This window comes from Phragmites australis, chromosome 24 (genome assembly GCF_958298935.1).
Source record: "Phragmites australis chromosome 24, lpPhrAust1.1, whole genome shotgun sequence".
NCBI classification, from domain to species: domain Eukaryota; kingdom Viridiplantae; phylum Streptophyta; class Magnoliopsida; order Poales; family Poaceae; genus Phragmites; species Phragmites australis.
This window is the reverse complement of record NC_084944.1, coordinates 6467691-6484419: the sequence shown is the minus strand read 5'-3', so window position 1 is coordinate 6484419 and position 16729 is coordinate 6467691. Positions and strand designations below refer to the sequence as shown.

General features: G+C 43.2%; 2 protein-coding genes across 2 annotated transcripts; both read left to right on the top strand.

Moving 5' to 3' along the window:
- Positions 1-9672: 9672 nt before the first annotated feature.
- Positions 9673-13536, top strand: LOC133907142 (uncharacterized). Its single transcript, XM_062349183.1, has 6 exons — positions 9673-9889; positions 10028-10035; positions 10124-10462; positions 11646-11750; positions 12092-12148; positions 12871-13536. Exons 1-6 carry the CDS (start codon positions 9673-9675, stop codon positions 13198-13200), a joined length of 1056 nt encoding a protein of 351 aa, XP_062205167.1. The 3' UTR covers positions 13201-13536.
- Positions 13537-13692: 156 nt separating this feature from the next.
- Positions 13693-14722, top strand: LOC133907140 (uncharacterized). Its single transcript, XM_062349181.1, has 2 exons — positions 13693-14569; positions 14652-14722. Exon 1 carries the CDS (start codon positions 13693-13695, stop codon positions 14515-14517), a length of 825 nt encoding a protein of 274 aa, XP_062205165.1. The 3' UTR covers positions 14518-14569; positions 14652-14722.
- Positions 14723-16729: the final 2007 nt, after the last annotated feature.

Sequence of the window (16729 nt, the reverse complement as noted above, 5' to 3'; positions counted from 1 at the left end):
AGGGGGGCACAAGTTCCAAGACGCCATGACTGGGAAAGGCGTCATCATTTCTTCTGGGAGAAGTGACCGGGGGTGGAAAAAATACCGCACGCCGGGTCACCTGTCACCATAAACGCCCTAGCAACGGGCGTCGTAGAGAGGGCCCACCGGGCAGCCGCAGAGCAACCCGGCGTGCCCGCCCTGTCTTGTTCCTCTGCCACCGCAGGGCGGCAGACGGAACGCCTTGATCCTCGCGATGTTATCCCGAGATAAGCCAGATGATACGGGACGGGACCCGTGCAATTAATAACCCCACGCCTCTCTGCCAAAACATGGCAGGAACTGACGCTGTGGCGGGAGCAGTTGGATGTGTCAGGCCACGCACGCTCATTAAATGTGGCCTCGGACCTCTGACTGGTGGACACCTCATCGGCGGGCCCCTCGGGGGCCTTTCTGGGTCGTCAGGGCACCGAGTGCTCGGGGGTACTATTCACCTCCCCGAGCACTCTCTCCCGAGAATGCCTATCCTTGTCCTCGGGGTACCGGGTGCTCGGGGGTACTGTTCACCTCCCCGAGCACTCTCTCCCGAGCACTCTTGCTCGATCCTTTGGGGAACCGAGTGCTCGGGGGCTGCCACGTGCAGCCTCGAGCACTCTCTCCCGAGCACTTTTACACGGATCCTCGGGGAACCGAGCGTTCGGGAGCTGCCACACGTAGTCCCGAGTACTCATTCCCGGAATTTAGCTCTTCTGAACGTCGGGGGACTAGGGCGCTCGGGGGCGACCGGGCACCTCCCCGAGCACTTTCTTCCCGGTACTTAGACTCTGTGGATCATTGGGGAACTGGGGTGCTCGGGGACCAGTGACTGTGGCCCCGAGCACCTTCTCCCGGGACTTGAACTTTTCTCATCCTTTAGGAGGGACCTCGTGGGATGGCACCATGTGGCGGATGGCTGGCCGGGCCTCGGGACTTAGGGACCCCCGGTTCCTGATACACCGACAACGTATATTGGAGAGATATCTTCAACAGGTTATACCTGGTTTTGAAAGTTCTTCCAATTTTATTTTGTAACATGTACAATTCATTTAAAAAAACTTCTAACACTATTTTAGAAGTTGATGTCGGATCTGAAAGTTTTTGAAAAAATGTTGTTTGAAATTTCTTAAACAGAATTTAAAACTATCAATTTCATTTTGATTTCTTGTTTGAGAGTTTAGGAATTGAAAGTTTGAATCTCAAAGCTTTTGAAAGCTCTCCTCTCAATTTTGGGAGTTCTGAATCTGAAGTTTTTATTGTTGAAATTGTGTGCCCATGTGAAAAGGGGGTCAAAAGCAGGGTTTGAAAATGCGTCAGTTATCACTCGGAATGCGCGGTAACCGACCCTCTCAGTTTTGTAATGTGACTAGTAACCGAATTTGAATTCAAAAAATTCAAATCGATTTTGAAAAAACTCAAAAAATTCATAAAAAACTAGAGGTGATTCTAAGAGTATCTGTGCAAAGAATTTTCAAAAAACATGTTGTTTGCATCACCAAATAGGTGATCAAATTGAGGTAGTCGGTTAAACGGGCTGAGAAGCTTTAAAGGCCGAAACGGGCCGAATGCACAGTAAAATCGGCCCGTTTCAACCCACATGGAAGGGATAAGGTTCCCCGGCATTGTGGTCAGCGCTGTGCATAGAAAAATTTCCCCAAGCTCCTCTCCACAGCCAAAACAACACCTTCGTCGCCCGACCAGCCAAATTCGCGGCTCTCCGGTGATCGAGCGGTCGAGCGGATAGGCTCGGTAACCGATCGCATCGCAGCAGTTACTGTCTGACTTCGAAGAGCAGCGCGGACTCCCTGACGTTGACCGATAACCGACGAAGCCTGTTCGGTAACCACTCTTTTCTCTGCGATTTCTCGTGTTATTCGATCAGTAATCATGGCGAGGTGGGCGGTAGGTACTTGTGCGGTCGATTCTAACGATGCAGTGCCTGATGCGCTTGGTTATCAACCATTTAGTAGCGATTTTTCGTGTAATATGGTCGGTAATCGGTATTAGTAGGGCGGCAATTCGTTGTGTAGTCGATTAGGAAGATTTAGTGGTTGATTCGCTCGGTTATCGACCCTATTGCATTGGTTATCTTATACATGCAAATGTTGTTAATATTCGTTCAAGTTAATCGACCATTTACTAGCAATTTTATGTGCAAATGTTGTTAATATTCATTCAAGTTAATCGACCATTTACTAGCGATTTTACATGCAAATATTGTTAATATTCGTTCAAGTTAATCGACCATTTACTAGCGATTTTATGTGCAAATGTTGTTAATATTCGTTCAATTTAACATGCATGGACATAATTATTAGTAGGTTAACCATTGAGTTTTCTTCTTCCAACGAGATAGCACAAACTAATCTATGGTGGATAGAGATGTGGTGTGGTAGCACGGGGACAATTTCATCCTGGGGTTTAGGTACAATTACTGCAATAAGGAAAAGAAATATGGCGGTGCCACAAGGTTGAAAGAATATTTGGCAGGGCGCGGATCAAATGTTATACATTGTAATAGGATGCCTCTAAATGTGCGTGATTATTTTAGACACGAGCTAGATAGGGCAAGAGATAAGAGGAAGGGAAAGGCTGAGGAGAAGTTTCGGAGGCAAGAGTCAGCAAGAGTTCAGGTAGATTTGACAAGTGACAATGAGGACACGGAAGAGGAACATGTGCAGTGTATCATGGCTCAGTCGAGGGACGAGAAAGAGTTTAGGAGGAGGGCAGGTGAGTCCTACGAGCATAGAGGTGGTAGTGGTAGTGACAGAGGAGGCACTGTGTTAAAGAGGATGTTTAGCACAGCATCTTTAACAAGGGAGCTACCACCAAGTGTCAGAGATTACAATGTTGCTTTAGCAAAAGCCCCTGTGCAGCCGAGGATTGACATCGGGTCATGGAGTGAAGGGGAAGAAAGCGAATGAAGTTATTGGTTTGGCATGGTCCAAATTTTTCCACACTTCAGGCATTCCCAGTAGAAGGGCGGATGATGCATTCTTTGTTGCTGCAGTGAAAGAAACACAGAAATACGATGAGTGATTAAGTTTGTAATGAATTTATTGTTGTCATATTTCTTCTATTTGACATATGACCATTTGTTCTGTAACATACGAGGGTGTGCCATCTCTAACTGACCGGGATATAGATCGTAAGTATCTGGACGAGAACGAAAGTGCATTGAAGAAAATATTTGACAAGTGAAAGCTAGAATGGCCAGAGTATGGTGTGACCATAGGTTGCACGTGGCGTGGATACTATGTAAACTATATTTTAAACATCGACCATCATTTTGGTAAGTACCGATGGATGGCATGTGATTACGTTTTTAGCTTTAGTATGGATAATTCGACATATATTTATTAATTTGAGACGCTACATATGTAATGTATGCATATATTCGATGAAACAATTATATGTTTATGCTCGTATTGCTATTAGTATCTATTTGAGCCTAACACTCAATCCAACTAACAATTTGATCTAACCTAACCAACCAACAAACCGACCCAACCCACTCTCCCCACGATATTGTAGCATCCGGACCAACCCACCTGCCGGTATTGTAGCATGAGCCCAACCCACCTCGGTGGTCATGGTAGCATGAGGCCAACCGTCTCCTGCATGTACTGTAGCATCAAATCCACTCCGTAGTCAGTTAACGTAGCAGTAAGCAAACCCACGCTCATCTGGTTACTGTAGCATCCAGTCGGTCTTCAATAGCCCAATTTGTTAAGCTGCTGATGAAATTTTCTATAAGAATTTGATATAACTTGTATCAGCAGTTCTTTGATAGCCTTCCTTTCCTTACGTATTTTTTTCCTTTTTTTTATTGATATTTTTTTCTTTTCTTCAGTAACCTCCTTTCCTTCGGTAGTCCTGAGTTCTTTTGTTTAGTAGTTTTTCTATAAATTGGATCAGTAATTCTTCAGTAGTTCTCATTTCCTTTCTTCGGTGGTCTTTATTTTTCTTTAATAATTTCAAGTTATAGTAAATTTTGTGTTAGTAATCTTTCCAACCTATAAACAAATTTTGTATCAGTATTCTTTCCAACCCATAGTATATTTTTTCAAGTGAGAAATTAATGTAATTAGAATGTTTCAGTAGTCATTTATTTTTCTTTAATAATTTCAAGTTATAGTAAATTTTGTGTTAGTAATCTTTCCAACCTATAAACAAATTTTGTATCAGTATTCTTTCCAACCCATAGTATATTTTTTCAAGTGAGAAATTAATGTAATTAGAATGTTTCAGTAGTCATTTCACGTTCAGTAGTTGTCAAGTGAGAATTTCGTATAATTAGGATATTTCAGTAATTCATTCACGGTTCAGTAGTTCATCTTTTCTGTAACTCCAAGACATAGCAAATTTGAACACTTCAATAATTTCAGGGAAGAAGAACATCAAAGTTATTTTAAGCAAGTTTCCAAGTGATGGTAAAATTTCCTTGTCAGTAGTTCAGTGACTGCGAGTCATAGCAAATTGGGTCTCTAATTCATCATTTCACGGTTCGGTAATTCTTCTGTTCCTTTTTAGTAGCTCATCTTTCAGTAGTTCATCCGTTCATGCTTCAGTAGTTCACCCTGATCTGGGCAGCGCAACAATGGTTCTGCAGAGCAGTGCCATGGAAGAAGAATATCAATGGAGATGGGAGAGGTATAGCAGCCATGAAGATGTTGTAACCGACAATGATTGTTTATCATCAAATTAGTGATCTCTGCAATCCAATCCATGTTGACAAGGATGCAGAACAATGCCCGGGAAGAAGGAAGTAGCCTGTTTAGGCTCGAGCGCCGCAGGCGTCATGGGCTCGTGGCCGCAGGTGCCTAAGCGCTACGTATTGGGGCAGAATGCAGGCCTGAGAGTTTTGATCAGTACTATGTTTGGGTCAACTACTTCCTGCCTGATTGTAAAAATCTTTATATGATTGGGTTAGCTGCTTTTGTTTGGGCCATTTGGAAGATGAGGAACAGAGTGGTCTTTGACAAGAAACATGTTTGATCCCCTACTGAGATTATCTGTTGTGCTTGTGAAAGTGTATATAGCCCCTATATGTGGTTTTGGTAATTAATGACAATACCTATGGACTAACAAATGGCGTTGAGTTTGTTAGTAAGTTGTTCTATAGGTGATGCATGGATGGGAGATATGCATGAGCTCTAGATAAATGGAGAGATTGAAAATACATCAAGATGAATGAGCTCTAGGTGATGCTCAGGTAAGTGATGGCAATGCCTATGGACTAACAATCATATTGAGAATTGCTATTAGGTTATTCCATAGGAGATGCATAAATGATGAAGTATGGATTCTTTGAGAAATGCCATGAGTTCAAAAATTGCATCAAAAGTCATTGAGATTTTAGTGATGCTCATAAGAAGAAGAAGAAGCTCAATAAGACTGGCAATAAGCTTGAATGCTAAGTTATTTATGGAGATCAAATAACTAAAGGTATAACTTGTCAATAGAGTTTTATGGACTAACTCGTGTGCTATGTGTTTAAGAATGAGTGGGGTTAGGTTTTATATGAAGATTGACAATATGCATGAAGGCTAATAAGTTACTTGTGGAGATCAAGTAACTTAAGGTATATATGTTGTTATTTAGATTTTATGGACTAACTCATGTGCTTTGTACTTGAGAGTGAGTTGGGGTTAGGATCTATAAGAAGGCACAAGTTGAATTGAAATCACATATGTCAAGAGTGAAGAACAAAAGTGGACTCCATATATGAAAAAGTGAATTATCTGAAGATGTCGAATACAAAATGGTTTTCTATGGTAAGACGGTGAAGGGCAAGTAAGACTCGACTGCGATGGATCATCCGGTGGTAAAAGGCAAGCAAATAGCTTGGCGTCGAAGGACCAAGGCGATGGTGAAGAGCGAGTGAAGCTATGCGCCAATGGACCGTGCAAGGCCATGAGAATCTATGAAGTGATTCGCATCAATCACATGAGGAATTAAGAATAGATGGAGTAAAGATTTTATGAAAGTTAGCAACCCTCAAAGGTTTGAAAGTAAAAAGCGGTACTTGAAAGTATACAAAAGGCTCAAATTGGTTCAAATGTGTTTTATCTTTGAAATTGAGTCTAGATATACCGTGCTATTAAGAGGGATGCAACGTGAGCTAATTGTCGTGTCTCGGTGCTCATGAGTTCCCAAACAAACCCAAAGTGAGAGTTTGTTGTTAATAGTCCGGAGCGGAAAGTGTGGAAATGTCCAAAATAGATTTTGGAGTGTTCCTAATTTGATCCTATGTGTTTTAGGTCATGAATTCAGTTGGGATGTATAGCCCTCTGAATAAGCTTTTCATAGAGTTCAAAATCGTCAAAATCGGACTCCGGGATCAAAAGTTATCGCTGTTTTTCGGAGGTCAGTTGTGCTGTACTCGGAGACTCCAGTGAAGACCGGATTCTCGGGTACCTGGAGTGGCCGGAGACTCCGGTGTAGGCCGAATTCTCCGGTAAAGTCCAGAAAAGAGCCTAACGGCTAGTTTTTTGAAGTGGGCTATTTATACCCCACTCACCCCATCCTTTGGGGCTGCTGCAAGGGCACGAAAAGAACATCCTCTAGAGCCAAAAGAACCTCTCCCACTCCATTCTAGTGTGTGATTTGAGAAGAAAAGTGAGTTGGGTTGAGAGATTAGAAGATTGAGTGCAAGTGAGCTAAAATCTAATCTTGAGCACTTGAGTTCTTGACAAGAAGTTCTCGAAACGTTTGTTACTCTTGGAGGTGAAGCCTCCTAGCCGACTAGGTGTCGCCGGTGAGCCCCCGTGCTTGTGGTGAGCCACATGAAAGTTTGTGAAGGGCTCGATTTCGCCTCCGCAAGGGAAGAAATCAAGAGTGGATCGAGGAAAGCGGTTGAAAGAGACCCGGCTCGTTGGAGCTTCCTCAACGAAGACGTAGGATCCACGGCGGTGAATCCGAACTTCGGGAAACAAATCTTGTGTCTCCACTCTTGTTTCTTTACTTTTGAGTTCTTGTTCAAATCTTTGTGCATATTGCTCGATCTACTTGTTTGTGTGTATTTGAGTGTAGGTTCTCCGTGGATCTACTTGAAATCATCTCTAGTAACACACGACATCACTTGGTTTGAGCTAGAACTCTCTACCCATCCCTTTTATTCAGTTTCGGGCTCTGTTCTGTATAGAAACTGGAGAATCCGGATTTCACCGGAGTTTCCGGACCTGTACAACCCAGAGACTCCTGTCTTCATCGGAGTATCCGGCAAACAGTAATTTCAGGTATATGAACAGTGTTTTCAGCATTTTTCAATTTAAGTTTTATTGCATATCTCTTGCTAGATTAGAGTAATTTTTGTCACTTTAGTATTGTAATTTCTACACTTATTTAGGGTGATTGTGCACTAGTTGAGCCTATTATATTTAGGTTTTTCACTTGTGAAAAATCCGTTAATTTATATTCCGCTGCAAGTTTAGACCAACGGTAAAAGGGGACGAATTTTTGTAAAATGCCTATTCACCCCCCTCTAGGCGATATCATTGTTCTTTCAGCTTGCTCTTTCATTCGTTATTGGGCAGGTTTACATGTCAGCCAGGACAAGCAAGTGCTGGAGGCTGGAGCGAAAGCTCTTCAGGAAACGACCCTCTACTTTCACTCCAAGAAGCAAGATGGTGATGCAACCGCAACCGCTAAGGATCGGATCCAGACTTATGCCCCTGCCGGTGCTACTGTCAGCAACTAACATGCTGCTCGTGGGCGGCGATCTTTCGGAGAGCTATGTGCTCTTGTAGCTGTTTTCTGAGTAATCTGCTACTGTGTTGTCTGATAACCGGTCGTGTGCTTTTGGTATTGCGCCCGGCGCAGTTGTAATTTCGCTGGTGGTTGCGATGGCTCCCCGTTTGTAAGAAACGTTTAGCTGGCAGTCCTTGGTACTGCGTTGGGCCCTGTGATGGTTCGATCGTCAGGGCTATATCCTTTTGCTGTACATGGAGTGCGCGATAGTTAAACTGCTTGTAATTTCGTTGCTTTGCGGTAATGAAATTTGGGAATACCCCGTTCTGAAAAAAAATAAGTGTTGTACTATATTTATGGTGTAGAATAATATTTTACGTATTAGAGTCTAACACTTAATTCAACTACCAACCCGATCTAACTTAACCAGCTAACAGCAACTCCAATGAAGTCGCTATCCGACTCGGTATTGTCACATTTGGCGAGTTGGCAAAAAAATCCACCTCCAACCGACTCTCCAAATGAGCCTCTATTTTGATGCTCGCTATCTGGCCCGGGCGCCTTTGTTGGGGAGCCAGAGAGACTTGCTATCTCCCGAACTAAGCGGATGATCCGTGGACCATCAGCTCTACTATTCCTTCTCATATGCTCTATTCAAAATATTGGACTTCTATAGCTTCAAAAATCCATGAATTTTTTATATGTGTTCCATAATACATGTGCAACCCATTTTAATTGTATTCACCTAAACAACCTATATAGAATTTAAATTAAACTTCTTCAAAGAAGGCTACAACAATTGTTAGGATCTCAAATAAATTCTGAAAAATATGGAAAAAAGTTACTAATATTTTTCTTATGTGATTGACTAATTTCTAAAATTATTTCTAGCCCTAGGTTATATGGTGAAAAAGTAAGTTCCTTTATAATACTCTATTTATATGCATTTTTATCATTTCATGTGATATTCTTCTTTTAATTCAATTTGAATTCAAACATATACAAAATTTAGCCATTGAAAATATAATCATTACAAATATTTTTTATTTATAGGACTAATAAAATATATGTGAGTGAAATTTAAAGAACGAGATTTAGTAAGTTGTTGGAGCACGTGGAGAAATAGAGATGGCATCTTTTAGAGAGACTCTTTATATAGAGAAATAGTAAGCGGAATTTAGAGAGTCGATTGGAGATGCTCTACCAAAAACAACTCAGCCCACTCCCCCCCCCCCCACAGCATTGTAGCATCCGGACCAACCCACACGCTGATACTGTAGTACGAGCTCAACCCATCTCGGTGGTCATTATTCAGGCCAACCCAACCCCATGCTTACTGTAGAATCGATCCACTCCCTCTCGTCAGTTACTGTAGCAGCAGGGCCGACCCAGTCTCCTTTGGTTACTGTAGCATCCAATGTGGCCCAATATATTAAGCTGCTGATGAAATTTTCTATAAGAATTTGATATAACTGATCAGCAGTTCTTCGGTAGCCTTCCTTTCCTTAAGTATTTTTATCCTTCTTTCATTGATTTTTTTTCCTTTTTTTCAGTATTTGATATAATTTGGATCAGTAGTTTTTCGGTAGTCCTCAGTTTCTTAAATATTTTTTTCTTTTCTTCAGTAACCTTCTTTGTCATCAAATTAGTGATTTCTACAATCACTAATTAGTGATTTCTACAGTCCAATCCATGTTGATAAGGGTGCAGAACAATGCCCGAGAAGAAGCAAGTAGCCTGTTTAGGCTCGAGCGCCGCTGGCGTCGTGGGCTCGTGGCCGCTGGTGCCTAACCCCAAAAATCGAGTTTCCTCCAGCGGGGCATCCGATTTCGCCCCTCAGGTTCTCCCGTCGAGGCACCAAGGCGGCGTAGGTGCAGCGCAATCGGACTTCGGCAGCTATGGGGCGGAGGAAGCAGTGGAGCTGGTCGGGCAGGGGAACCGGTAGAGCTCGGGATGATAAGCGAGATGCAGACGGGCGCTGGGTCGCATCAGGAGGTGCCTCCATGTGGGGTTGTACTGCCGTACTGGATTTGGGAGGTGAGCTCAATCGGCCTGAAATGTGCGGCGGCGCGGTCGCGTGCGGGAAGGAGGTGTGGGGAGGAGCGGGCGTCTGATTTGGAGCGGACTGGTTCGGTCAGGATGGTGGGGGCGGGGAAGTTCGCCCGGTCCGATGGCCGGTTCGGTCTGGTGGTTTGATTGGGTATAAGGTATAGAATAATACTCCTATATATATCAAATCAACGAAATAATTATCAGTTTCTTATTCTTCTGTTATCTCGGTTATTTTACTAATTCCGTTAGTTTACTGTGTTAAATTTAGCTATGACGGTATACTGTTATATAAAATCTGATCTATTCCTCTGCGATTTAACAGTCCGTAACGCTTTAAAACCTCCTATCATTGCTACCATATTATTATGCTATTGTTACAGTACCTAACGTCACGATACTACCTGTCATCTTGCATCTTACTATTCCTAGGATCTCGATCCCCCGGGTCTTCCTCACTTGGCTGCTCTCGCCTCGCTGCCTCCCCGAGCCGAGGCGAGCGCGGCGGGCGGAGTGGGAGAGGCGGATGAGGAGGCCGCGGAGGAAGGGGGAGCGCGAGGGGAGGAGCGATCCGGTGGAGGTGCTCGGGGAGGAGGTGGTGGGGCGGGTGATGGGGTTCTTGGACGCGCGCTGCGTGGCACGATGCACCGCGGTGTCCCGCGCATGGCGCGGGGTCGCCGCCGACGACCGCCTCTGGGCACCCAAGGTTAATTCGCCCGCTCCCTGTCCCGCTCCTTTCCTCTCCTCTCGCTGCCCCTGGGCGCCCAAGGTTGTCCATCGCGACCCCAATAGCCCGTCTGATTCTTCTCGTGCGCGCATGCTGAGGTGTGTGTGAGCTGCACCTGTTCGTCTAATTGCCTGCGATGGGGATTGAGCCCTGACTCCCTCGACCAGCCAATCGAGAACCTGCTTAGAATTAGGCATCAATCGATTCAGAGAGGACATGCACCTGTTGGTTTGGAGCGGATGAATCGCCAATTTTTTCGTTGGCTAAGTAAAAATGCGCAAAGGACATGCATTTCACCTGCACAGTAACTCATTGGCATGGCACGAGTCTCAGGTACCGAGCTTTATCTCCAGTCGAGTTTTTGTCCCCTTCATTTCTTCTTGGCGTTGGCCCCTCGTTTCCACGGCATTCTTTAATATTGCACGGTGCAATATTTGCACGGGTACTGAATGATTGGTGTTTCCAAGCCTTCATATTCGCAGTTGCTTGTTTTGACTTCTGGACGGCCCCTAATTATGTCCCATGCATCCAGTGTTAGTTTCGAGATCGCTATAGTCTGTTTTTTGTTGATTCCATCCATAGCGGGATGATAAGATGAGAGTCCGATATATGACAAATGAAATTTCCTTGGAATATTTTCTGCATCATATGGATTTATTGCCAAAAAAGATTATATGTTCATTTTTTTCTGGCAATATATTGTTCAAAGTTTCAGTCATGCTCAGAGTTAGTTATCTTGATTATTGTTAACTTAGAACAGTAGAACTTCTGAAAATTTGAACTGTCTTGAATTTTTCACTCACGCCATTGACCGAAAGGTCACTCGTGTCAAAGAAAAATGAGGTATCACATGTTTATATGTCACCAACTCACTGTGAGAAGAAAACATTAAACTGAGAACAGTTGATCGCATCCTTTTTTGACATAAGGACCTCCAATAGAACAACACTTAACCTGAAAAATATAGGAATTATTGCATCTTTTTATAGAACAGAGGAATGTAAGTGCCAAAATTGAAACTAGGCAGATTTGATTGAAGAAAGAGGGGAAAGGAGAAACCTAAGGTGAAAATTACTCTTTCATGTATATTATGGCTATGAGCCTATGATTATATCCGTTGCTTGTGAAACACAGTAGGTCCTGACCATTGTTTCATTTGCAGTGTGCTCAACTGATGGCAGCAAAGGCACATATTCCTCGTTTGACATTGATCCACACTGGATCGAAGCTATCTACTTATTCAATGGCCGTCATGGATGGCAAACGGGTGAGTGGCCGGTGTTTTTCTTTTATTTTGAATCAATGCATGCAATATATGAACAGTGATAAGGTGCCAATTATGTTCTTTTGGATCTTTATGACAATCGACCATTGAGTTCTGCTTACATCTGTTCCAGATTCTGGGAACAATGCCAATTATGGTCTATAGGTGATTCATTTGCTTTTGTTTCATATATATTGTGAACATTGGTGAATATGGGGAAGTTCTTTCTGGTCAGCTCTTTGATTTATCCTCAAGCAGAGAGTAAACATAAAGTATATTTTACATTGCACATCTCCGTCGTTCTCAAGAAAAAATGTATGATTTTGAATTATTTTCTTCTACAGAGTCGGGTCACAAAAGAGGATCTCTGCGATCATGCATGGGAATATCGTTTCACTATAGTAAGTTTTTGCTACCTGTGATCCTTTTGCATACTTTGAACTATGAACCTTTATGACCCTGCAAATTTTTTATGTTATTACTGGTTGCTACTGCACAACTGACTGGCTAGTTTTGAGTTCAAATAGTTTTGGTCAGTCACAATCTGATGGTGCATGGGATCATGACAGCTGTCAGCGACTCTCTAGCTTCTTCAGATGTTGTAGCTTCCAAACGCACTGAGGTAGAGTTGATGCATATCTCTTCATGGTGGAAGTTAAAGATTATAAACTTTGATACATTGATTTTGGTTGGTCAGGGCCCCAAGGGTGCATTTGACTACCAATTTTCTTGAGAATCGCGTAAAACAATTACACAAAGCATATAAATATATATGTGGTTTTTTGGGGGTCTCTGACATTAAGGCTTTGCGTGAGGGTCTCATGAATGCAATTGTGTATAGTTTAACACCCACAATTGACAGCGTTCACTGAATACGGTTCTCATTGAGTGAACATATCTTGCTAAAAATTTGTAATTTGATTGTATATTACTGGATTGCTGATATGTATATCTAATTCAAGAAATACAATAAATAAAGTTTCAAGAAACTATGGGACATTGATGAAAGAATATCGATATATTTTACAGATGAATTGTAAGAGCCGAATGCATGCTTGCTTCGATAGGGAAATGCCAGCCATTCCACTCTTGCTCAGTGCTTGTTCTTCCTTTGCTCTTGCAGGCAGCACCAGAGTACTGGAGAAACCTTGACCCATCATGGAAGCACACCGGTCCACCTATGCGACGGTACTTCCAGCCTGATGGCTACCACAGTGCAGACCCTCATGATGCCGTGTGGGGTGGCCACGAGTGCACATACACAGTCATAACAAGCTTTGTCGGTAACGAGAGAATCAGGGAACACTACGTGAGGATCAACCGGTGGCCACTGATGAAGGTGTCGAGGAAGGACGACTGGAGCTGGGAGCTGTCGAACCACCTCTACCGCTATAACAGCATCCCTGATGCTGACAAGAAAGGATGCACAGGTCCTCTGTTCCCGGTTTGGTGAATACGCTTCTATGATGATAAATCAGCTCTCATGATACTGCCAATTGCTTCTGACGGCCGGTAATGTGGCAGCAAGATGTTATGTTTGGCAGCTGTGAGCTCCTATGAATGCCAACGTAGGTTAAGCACTCGAAGCACCTGTACCAAAATATGTGCGTGTATGACATAGTGGTTCCGCGATTCAAGGGTGATGACAAGCCCTTCTACTACTAGTTTGGTATTTTGTTGAACTTGTTGGTTTGTATAATAGCCTGAACTTCTACGTACGTGTGGCGAATGGAAGCCTTTTGTGTTGCAACATATGTAATAATGCAATGCCGTGTGCTGTTTATCCTTACTGTTCGTGTGTCTACCTCTTGGATGGATTATGAATTTACGAGTGGTGCAAAAATAAGTTGCTGAGGTGAACATATAAGTGCGTGGAATTGAATCGTCACTGTTTTTCTGACACAATAAACCCATCAGGCTAAATGTTATAGTTAGCCTAACAAGAATGACGACCGCTTGTTTGTTGCTACCCGCTCGAACTTTATACCAAACCGAAAACGACAGCGTGAATGGATTTTGGCTGCTGTTTAGTTCGGTACCAAACTTCAATAGCAATAAAATATACAGAGCAGCTAAATATCTTGCTAATGATTTTTGGGATCCAAATCATGCGAAGGCAACGTATCCTGTGAAACCAACGACCCCGCTGCATCCCTGCATCCGCTCGTCGTGGTCGCTTCGATGGAAATCCAACGATGGAGCAGCGTTAAACGATCTCTCCGTTGTTTCTCCAGCTCGAGCGCACGCCCGAGTCGTGACGCCGTCAGCGTCAAACGGAGCAGCGCCCACAACCGTCCCCGTCACCAGCGCCTTCCTCCCGTTCGCCAAGGACAAGGCCGTGGCGGAGGGCGCCGTCGCCGCGGCGCTGCCGGAGCTCGCCCTCGCGCCAGCGGAGAAAGACGCGGTCACCTCCGCCATTGAGGTTGACTGGAAGCCGTACCTTGACGCCGGAAGCAACAACGGTGTGCTAGGCTCGCAGAGAGGCGTCCAGAACGGGGTGAAGCCAGCCTCGACCGCGTCGGAAGGGCAGGCTGCGCCGTTCCCGCCGCAGACCAACCGGAAGGCTCAGCGGTGCTGGTCGCGGGAGCTGCAATGCCCTCCAAATCCTCAGCGGTGCCCAAGGTACGCATGCATCTACTACTCACACACATGGAAATCAAGCCTTAATTACCTAGAAAAAAATACCAGATGCATGCATTATTGTGAGCTAAAGACAAATAAAAACTTGTTTGTTCTTTGCAAAAGTGGCGACCCTGAAGCAGATCCGTGACCTGATGAAGGTCAATGGATTGACAAATGATGAGGTGAAAAGCCATCTCCAGGTAATTACAATCTCATCATCCATAGATTAAATCTATGTGTTGTATTCTGAATTTCTGATGGTGCTAATGTCTTGTCTGATAGGATTTGTTAGTTAAGCACAAAAGGGCTAAATTATTAGGGTCCATTGTCCAGCCATAACGGGGAATTGAAGTCTCTGACATGGAGAGCAAAGTGCCTGATGTTCTTTGGCTCGAAGTTTCTACTGGCAAGGATCCCATGGATGGTCTCAGTGATTGTGCGCGCAGATCTCTGGTGAAGCAAATGGTTGCAGTAAGGGACATGTCCAGCATGTTACTCGAATTGTTGGCAATGGAACAAGTTGAATCAAATTAGGCCTTGCCATTGCCATTGCCTAGTTGTTTGTAATGGGTAAGAAGATAAACAAATTCCTCTTCAAGCCTTGCCATTGCCATTGCCTGTTGGGATTGCTACCAGTGGAGCGTCAAAGTGGTGTGAAAGCTTGAGTGAACCAATACAGATTCTGTAATGCAATGTAATTTTGTAATGCAATGAGTGGAGAAAAGTTTCATGTTTGTGAATAAAAGATTCTATAATGCAATGTAATTCTGTAATGTAATGTACAGATTCTATATGTAATGTACAGATACTATTCATATTTGTGAATAGAAGAGATGGGAATTTTCAGAAATACTCATTTAGCCTGATACATTGCGCTGTTTTAAATAAACTTCTCTATTTTGGTGAAGATGAACATATTAATGCAAGAAAGCTGCAAGATGTTGGGATTGAATCACTCAATTTCTCACTTTATTGGAACCGATTCACTTGATTCCTCTCTTTGCTCTCTGTCTACCTTGAATCACACAAGCATATGAGAGAACACAATGAACTCAAAACAATACTATATTGATCTCAAAAGCTTCATCACTTGTTACAAAAAGAGGATGTGCTACCATCCTTTTTGGCTGCACTGATCTGTACAAGGAACAGATCTGCACAAGGAACACCACCATTTGCTTGCATTTCATATTGCTAGTGGGCTGCACTGATCTGCACAGCTAACATTTATACATGCATGCCCTGACTTACCCTTGTTCACACAAGGCTAAATAACTTAAGACTACACATGCACCTATACATATTAACACTAAATCTGATACTATATATTTTGCACACATTATCATTCAAGCTTTTCTTTGTTTGGACATGTGCGGCTATCATGAAACCCCACTTGCTTGCATGTCTTGCATTGGCGTGCCACTTTTTTGTTAGCTTCTTTCTTCTTATTTCTTTGAACATCTTGATTCATCTCTTTCGCCCTCTTAATTCTCTTGCTTCTCCCCCTCGAATTAATATCATTTGGTGGGTGTATGTTGACTTCGGTAGGAATGTTGCATCCAATAAAAGCCTCATATTCCTCTTGCCTAGTCTTCTTAATAGCCGGAACCATATGTTGTAGAGGTGACTCAAGGTTGAACACACTCGAGGTTAAGAACTCAATTCCTTCAGCTGAGTATTTAGCCATTTGAATGAGATCTTCGAACTTATTGCGTACAGTCGAAATCTTCTTTCTCATTGCTGCATCCAATGGATCAGTGGGCTTCTCTTCTAGTGGATTGTCTTGATCATCATAAATACTCTCCCTACAAAGAAAATAAGTGCCATCAGTCATATTAATTTCAGATGTCTATGCAATAATTTGTTGAGCGTATTTCTACCTTTTACACCTTTTCCCCCATCTTTTCATAATGTAGTATGCGGGAAGCTCGTTTTGATTTTCACCTCTCAGTACTAGAATAATATGGCGACATGGAATACCTTTTGACTGAAATAACTTGCATGAACAATTAGCTATCATGGTTTCCGTTTCGTAACGGACCTCCCTAACCTTAGTAGGGCCATCTCTAAGGGACACAACTTTTACATTGCCATCATGTGTAATGCCTTGAACACAACAGCTGTCTCTTGCGGCAATAACTTCACGCTGAAATTGCTCAAACACTGCATATGTGAATACTGCACTTCCTTGTTTCTCCATTGCCCACGGTGTCATAAGTTGAGGTGTCGTATGAATGCTAGTGTTGTCCGCCATCAATTCCTCCTGTCGCTGGCATTCTAAAGCTGTATCAAATCTAAGCCAAAACTCAACAAAAGCCAGCTTGCGATGAATGAAACGGTTAAAAAACGAATTTGCACTT

Coding starts and splice junctions, on each gene's coding strand:
- LOC133907142 (XM_062349183.1), top strand. CDS start 9,673: ATGCAGACGGGCGCTGGGTCGCATCAGGAGGTGCCTCCATGTGGGGTT. Junction 11,751..12,091: donor CCGTCATGGATGGCAAACGG/GTGAGTGGCCGG, acceptor TTTCTTCTACAG/AGTCGGGTCACAAAAGAGGA. Junction 12,149..12,870: donor GGGAATATCGTTTCACTATA/GTAAGTTTTTGC, acceptor TTGCTCTTGCAG/GCAGCACCAGAGTACTGGAG.
- LOC133907140 (XM_062349181.1), top strand. CDS start 13,693: ATGACGACCGCTTGTTTGTTGCTACCCGCTCGAACTTTATACCAAACC.